This window comes from Physeter macrocephalus, chromosome 1, assembly GCF_002837175.3.
Source record: "Physeter macrocephalus isolate SW-GA chromosome 1, ASM283717v5, whole genome shotgun sequence".
NCBI classification, from domain to species: Eukaryota; Metazoa; Chordata; class Mammalia; order Artiodactyla; family Physeteridae; genus Physeter; species Physeter macrocephalus.
The window spans coordinates 38,517,782-38,524,027 of record NC_041214.2 but is presented as its reverse complement, the minus strand read 5'-3'; the positions used below and the strand labels follow the sequence as shown (position 1 = coordinate 38,524,027).

Here is a 6,246-nt window from a genome sequence, read left to right as displayed (position 1 = left end):
ACGAACCCGTGTCCCTTGCATCGGCAGGCGGACTCTCAACCACTGCGCCACCAGGGAAGCCCGGTACAATAACTTTTGAGACCAATTTGGTAATATCTAGTAAAATTGATGATGACCCACCCTGTTAAAGCAGGCAGTTAGCTAGACACGAGCACAGAAAAAGGAGCAGGGGCCAAATGGCAGGAAACCACACATCTTGTAAATAATGGAGGTCCTTGGGCAGACAAAGAAAAGCAGGAACCTCCAGACTGACAGGAAACCACACATTTGGGGGGTGATAAGTGTCCTGGAGACAAAAAAAGGTGGGAAAAGGTGGGAATCTCCAGTGTCTAAAAGTAACCTTTCACTCACTATGCCCTCATTACAATAAAATTAGCCTTGCAGATAAGAAGTTCCCATCATGCACCAATGTCATGACACTTCTGATCCAGGCTAAATAAGGTCAGAAATCCCTCCTCCTCTCGGGAAAGTGGAGCTGGGAGGAAAATCAGGGAATATGAACCCACCCCTTCCCTCCCCAGTGAATATTCCACCCCTTCACTTCTATGCCCCACAAACCAGCTTGCTGAAGAAACTCAGCGCAGCTACTCACCTGAGACTGCCTGCTCTCCCCTTGAGAGCATACTTTCTCTTAAATAAATCCTCACTTTGCTTTCTTGACCTCTCCCTGTCTCATCTCTGAATTCCTTCTGCTATGAGACAAGAACCTACCCTCTGATAACACTGCTAGATACATATACATAAAAACTCACACAAGTGCACAAGGAGACATACAAGAGTATTCAAAGAAAACTGTTTATAACACTAAAAAGCTTAAAACAACCTAAATGCCAATCACCTAAAGAATGCACAGGTGGGAATTATAAACACCGAATTCAAGATAGTGGTTACCTCTATGGCACAGGGCAGGAGATGTGATGGGGGAAGGAAACATAGGGGTTTCGTTCTATTTGTCAAGTGTTTCTTAAGCTAGTGCTGGACACATGAGTGTGTATTATCTCTGTTCTTATTCATGTGTCTGAAAGAGTTCATAAATGACATCTTTAAGTATATATAAATATATTAAAAATATATTTTAAAAATGTCAGGACTTCCTGGTGGTGCAGTGGTTAAGAATCCACCTGCCAATGCAGGGGACATGGGTTCAAGCCCTGGTCCGGGAAGATCCCACATGCCATGGAGCAACTAAGTCCGTGGACCACAACTACTGAGCCTGTGCTCTAGAGCCCACGAGCCACAACTACTGAGCCCGCGTACCACAACTACTGAAGCCTGTGTGCCTAGAGCCCATGCTCCGCAACAAGAGAAGCCACCGCAATGAGAAGCCCACGCACCGCAATGAAAAGTAGCCCCTGCTTGACATAACTAGAGAAAGCTCGCACGCAGCAACAGAGACCCAACACAGCCAATAAATAAATAAATAGATTTATTTGTAAAAAAAAAAAAAGCTAAAGGAAGGGTCTGTAATGAAAGCTGATGGCAAAACAGAAGAAACAAATGAAAACAGAAAACATTTAAAAACTGATACCATGTTTCATACGTGATGGTAGACCAACCCCTAGGCCACAGGCCACCTCCGAGTGTGGAGTACTTGCACATGGAGAAATACTGTTATGATTTCTAAGACATTTGACATAAATCACTTATGTCCTCATAGCAGTTAGTTTACTGAAATTAAAACATAATTCTGGGGCCTAAGAAGTTACTGTAGAAGCTGCCTGTTTTAAATCTTTAGCAAGTATATTTTCTCCAGGTATTATTTTGCAACTCTAAGGAAATGACCTGGTTGCCTGGATGTTCTCTTCACCCAGATGTAAGAAAGCCACCAAATATCTCCCTCATAATCTCAGGTCCAGAGCCCACAAATAGTGTAACCAGTATGCTCTTTGGAGAGCATGTAATCATTACTTTAACCTTTTCTGTTAAAAAAAAACCTAGACTTACTCCTCCTTTGACCTCTTTCCATGAATAAACAAACAAGGCCAAACAAGTAAAATTCCATGCCTACCACCAATGAAAGTAATAAAGAATGCGGTTAACGCTTACAACGTCTGCACAAAAGGCCTTGGGTAAGTTACAAAAGAATCCTGGAATCTTGTCATTGCTGTTGGATTGAAAGCAGTTGCTCCAAGTGCCTGCAAATCTTGGGGTGAGACTCTCAGCACTTTTGCTGAATCATCAGACCCAAGTGAACCATGGAATGTTGGGCCCTGAACTCAAAGCTGCAAAGGTGAAGCAAGTTTCAACACTCTCACCGACTCCCTCTGCTAAAGGGCAGAGTCCAGTCAGTTGAGAATTTGTCCCTTTGCACAATTGGTTATTCTGAATTCAGGGGATTTGTTCCAATTCATAGTTTAGTTTTCTCACTTTATACTGAGTGATTCTGTCAGTGATTCTTTTGGGACAGAAGAACACAGTTCTTCTTTGAACACAAGTCCACATGAACTAACTGCCATCTACACGGTCTGTGCTACTGATGTCAAACCAGCCTTGAACCCATAAATCCAAATTAAGCAACAGTTTTTGGGAACAGGCAATCACACATTTAATTATTAACTCATGCCTCTAGCATGAGTACAGAGCTAGTGGTTCTCAAGTCAGGCTGCAAATCAAATTTAGGTAGCAGCTTTAAAAAAATACAGGTGCCTAATTTGTCTTAAGATGCTGATTCAGAAGATGTGGGGTAGTGCCCAAGCAACTGTTTGTTTAAAAAGCTTTCCAAGTGATTCTGATGCTTGGGGATAGAAACTGTCATACAGGTACCGATATAAACAATCCCACATGGTAGAGAGGTATAGGGTCTATGCTTCTCAAACAGGGACAGGAGACACTGTACCAAGGACTATTCAAAGCCACACAAAGAGCACTGTGCATCTTTCTGGAATGTCAATTTTATTTGACAGGTAAATATTTTAAAATGTCATTTGTATTTTGGGTGGTGGTTACATAGGTATATACAATTGTCAAAACTCTTTTAAGATCTGTACATTTAAGTGTATGTTTACCTCAATAAAAAGATCACTTTTATATTAAAATATGGATAGATTCTGGAATACAATGCAAGATCTGCATTTATTTTCTAGATGAACTCTGAGACTTCAAAGAAATCTCCCTCTTAGATGGACTACCTTAGGCTAGGTCCCTATATCCAAGCGGGCCAGGGTGGGCATTAGGGCTTGAAATTCGAGGGGAAACCTTTTTGGAAGGTCCCACTGGCTTTAGAAATCCTTTCACTTCTAATGCTTTTCATTCATTTTACTACCCATGACCCACTCCTCTCTCTTGTTTTTTTACTTTCCACATATTACTGGTCTTTTTGCTTTAAAACACTCCAAATCCTCAAAAATTTAAAGTTCCACTCTTCCTTACCATTGGCAATTTTGTTTGCTGAGAAGATGGTCTAATGACCCTGAGGCCATAGCTTCATAAATCACACATTGTAAGGACATTTTTTCACTCAAAAATGTGTTTTAAAAGGTTCTCGTCCTGTGATAAACCACAATGGAAAAGAATATGAAAAAGAATGCATATATATGTATAACTGAATCACTTTGCTGTACAGAAGAAATTAACACAACTTTGTAAATCAACTACTGATTTTCTTTTTTTAATCAGTAAACTATTTTTTTAAAAAAAGGTTCTCAGCTGCAGGAGCTGATTGTGGTGAGGGACTGACTCTTAAGAATCACAAGCCCCCCCCCCCCATTTCCTGCCTTTGTAAAGACAAGAGTGGAGGGTTATTGGCAAGGGTTAGAGAAAATAACGGTCAAAAGTAACTAGGCTCAAGGGGCTCCTCTTATCTCCTGTGGCCAAAGGGCTTAACAATGAATAGAGCCCAAGATTGTTAGTCTGAAGCACGGTCTGGTCCAATGGCTCTGGGTAAGTTACTTTTATCTCTCGCTTGGGAGTCTCCGTGTCCTCCTCTAAGACACGGCGTAAAGAGTACATATCCGCTTACGGATTTAACTGACGGGTATTAACGGACTGCAAAGCCACAAAGATATGAGCGTACAAATCAAAAAGCGTGTAAGTCAAACCCTCGAACCTAAGGGACGCGGAAGAATGACTACGTAACCCCAAAACAACCTCGCCGCACACCCAGCGCCATCCAGCCACCCGCGTCCCAGCAGCCTTTGCGAAACCAGCGCGCAGCCCCCAGAGCCCCGAGGCCGGGGGCAAGGCCGGGAGCGCGCGCCACGCCCCCTTCTGCCCAAGCCCCTAGCCCCCTTCCGCCCCGACTCTGCGTAAGCACCACCCGCCCTACGCGGTCTCGAAATGGCTCCGGGTGGTGGACTAAGGCGACGGGCCTCCGCGGTTCGACCTCTCACCTGCTCGGCACGGGCCTCCGCCTCCAGCTAGTCCCGCCTCCTCCTGACACTCTGCCGGCCGCGAATGGAGGGCCCGGGAAAAGGGCCCGGTTGTGGCAGGAGAGAGAGTGTGTTTACACCTCACCTCGCCCCGAGCGGGCTGGTTTCAGCCCCGCCTCCTCCTCTCCGCCGTTTAAAGCGGTGGGTCGCCCTCCTCCTCACTTAGAGAAGCGGCCCCACAGTTGGTGTCTCCGGGGTTGGTTTGGCTGGGTGACTCCGCGTCAGCCTGCTGTCCACTGCGAGAGGGCCTCGAACTTCAGGTGGAAGATGTCGGAAAGTAACTTGGCAGAGCGCAGCGACGAACGCGAGAGGCTGGTGTCTGGTGCTAAAGTCGTCGCCCAGGCCCTGAAAACACAGGTGTGCTGGACCTTTCTGATTGAAAGGCGCCTACGGCAGCCGACGGGGCCGAGACGTTGTCTTGGAAACGGGAAAGCGGCGGGGGAGGGCAGGAGGGAGCTTTGCTGGAGGTTTTCCTATTAGCGGCCTCATTCCTCTGTTCTTGGCCCCCAGGATGTGAATTACATGTTTGGCATCGTAGGCATCCCGGTGACCGAAATCGCCCTTGCTGCCCAGGAGTTGGGCATCAGATACATCGGGATGAGAAACGAGCAGGCGGTAAGTATGGACTCGGAGAGCCGAATGCATGATTGGGGATGAGTAATAGTAATGGCAAATTTTCACTGCGGACAGTCGCCGCTTACCTCTCCTCTAATACTTTACGCGCATCAATCACAACAATCCTAGGAGGCAAGAACCATTGTTAATCCTAGTTGCAAATGAGAGAAGTGAGACCCAGAGGGGGTTAAGAAACTTGATCAAGGAGGCAGCTGGTATTGGCAGAGACAGGATTTGAACCTAGGTATTCTGGGTCTGGAGTCCATGCTCTTACACTACACAGTATTGTACTCTGCCCAGTCTAGAGTGTCAGAATTGGAAGGGACATTTACCTGGTCTGAATCCTGGCCCCTGACCTTCACTCTGTAACTAACTATTATTATGTGTCTGTGTAATATTTGTCCGGTCTGACTTCCCTATTAGGCTCTGAGCTTCAGGAGGTCACGGATATTATTTCTTCTTGACACATCTGTATCCCCAATGCGTAGGTAGAGCCTGCACTTGATAGGAGGTCCGGTAGTACCTGCAAGGTGAATGGGTGAAGGCCAAGTCTCATGTTGTATAGTAGGTGGCTCTGCAAGGTGACAGGTATCACAAATGGTAAAGCCGTGATTGGACTCCAGAGGTGTCCTAAGCCCCAGTCCAGTGCTCATTCCACCTCATTACCTTGCCACCCTTCTCGGAGGCTTATTTGGAAGCACAAGAAAGGAAGTTAGGACATTTTGCCAACCCAGCCTCATTTCTTCCTAAAGGGCATTTAGCATTTTTCCAGGTTATCTTGTATTTAATTTAGCACCTTCCCTGTCTTCCTGTAATGAGCTGAAGTGCAGTTTAAAAATAAAAACTAACCATATGAAGGCCATGAAGGAAATTTCAACAAATCTCCAAGGATTGGAAACAAACAGTATATGTGACCTGACCATATGGAAATAAAGTGCAATTCAATTACAGAAAGATAGAAAATCCCCAAACATTTGGAAATTCAATACGTTTGAATCCTTTGTAAATATTTGAAAAGATTAATAAAATCAATAACCTTCACGGCAGACTGATTAAGAATAAAAGAGAGGGCTTCCCTGGTGGCGCAGTGGTTGCGCGTCCGCCTGCCGATGCAGGGGAACCGGGTTCGCGCCCCGGTCTGGGAGGATCCCACATGCCGCGGAGCGGCTGGGCCCGTGAGCCATGGCCGCTGAGCCTGTGCGTCCGGAGCCTGTGCTCCGCGACGGGAGAGGCCACAACAGAGGGAGGCCCGCATACCACAAAA

At 45.9% G+C, this 6,246-nt stretch overlaps 2 protein-coding genes across 12 annotated transcripts in view; one reads left to right on the top strand and one right to left on the bottom strand.

The window, feature by feature from the left end:
* BTD (biotinidase) overlaps window positions 1-4,415 on the bottom strand; it is a 70,646-nt gene extending 66,231 nt beyond the window's left edge. For 5 of the 6 annotated variants that reach the window (XM_055091236.1, XM_055091271.1, XM_055091256.1 and 2 more), the window contains exon 1: window positions 4,329-4,415. The gene's annotated coding sequence lies outside the window, so the exon portion shown is untranslated. Of the gene's footprint in view, window positions 1-3,369; window positions 3,487-4,328 lie in introns of all 6 variants that reach the window. The other variant, XM_007102246.2, reaches the window with a different exon arrangement.
* Window positions 4,416-4,599: 184 nt separating this feature from the next.
* The window catches only part of HACL1 (2-hydroxyacyl-CoA lyase 1), a 40,423-nt gene continuing 38,776 nt past the window's right edge, over window positions 4,600-6,246 (top strand). For 5 of the 6 annotated variants that reach the window (XM_028490037.2, XM_028490052.2, XM_024115188.2 and 2 more), the window contains exons 1-2: window positions 4,600-4,724; window positions 4,878-4,982. In XM_028490037.2, coding sequence (XP_028345838.1) covers window positions 4,635-4,724; window positions 4,878-4,982 — 195 coding nt within the window. In that variant the 5' untranslated portion in view covers window positions 4,600-4,634. Of the gene's footprint in view, window positions 4,725-4,877; window positions 4,983-6,246 lie in introns of those variants that run through there. The other variant, XM_028490061.2, reaches the window with a different exon arrangement.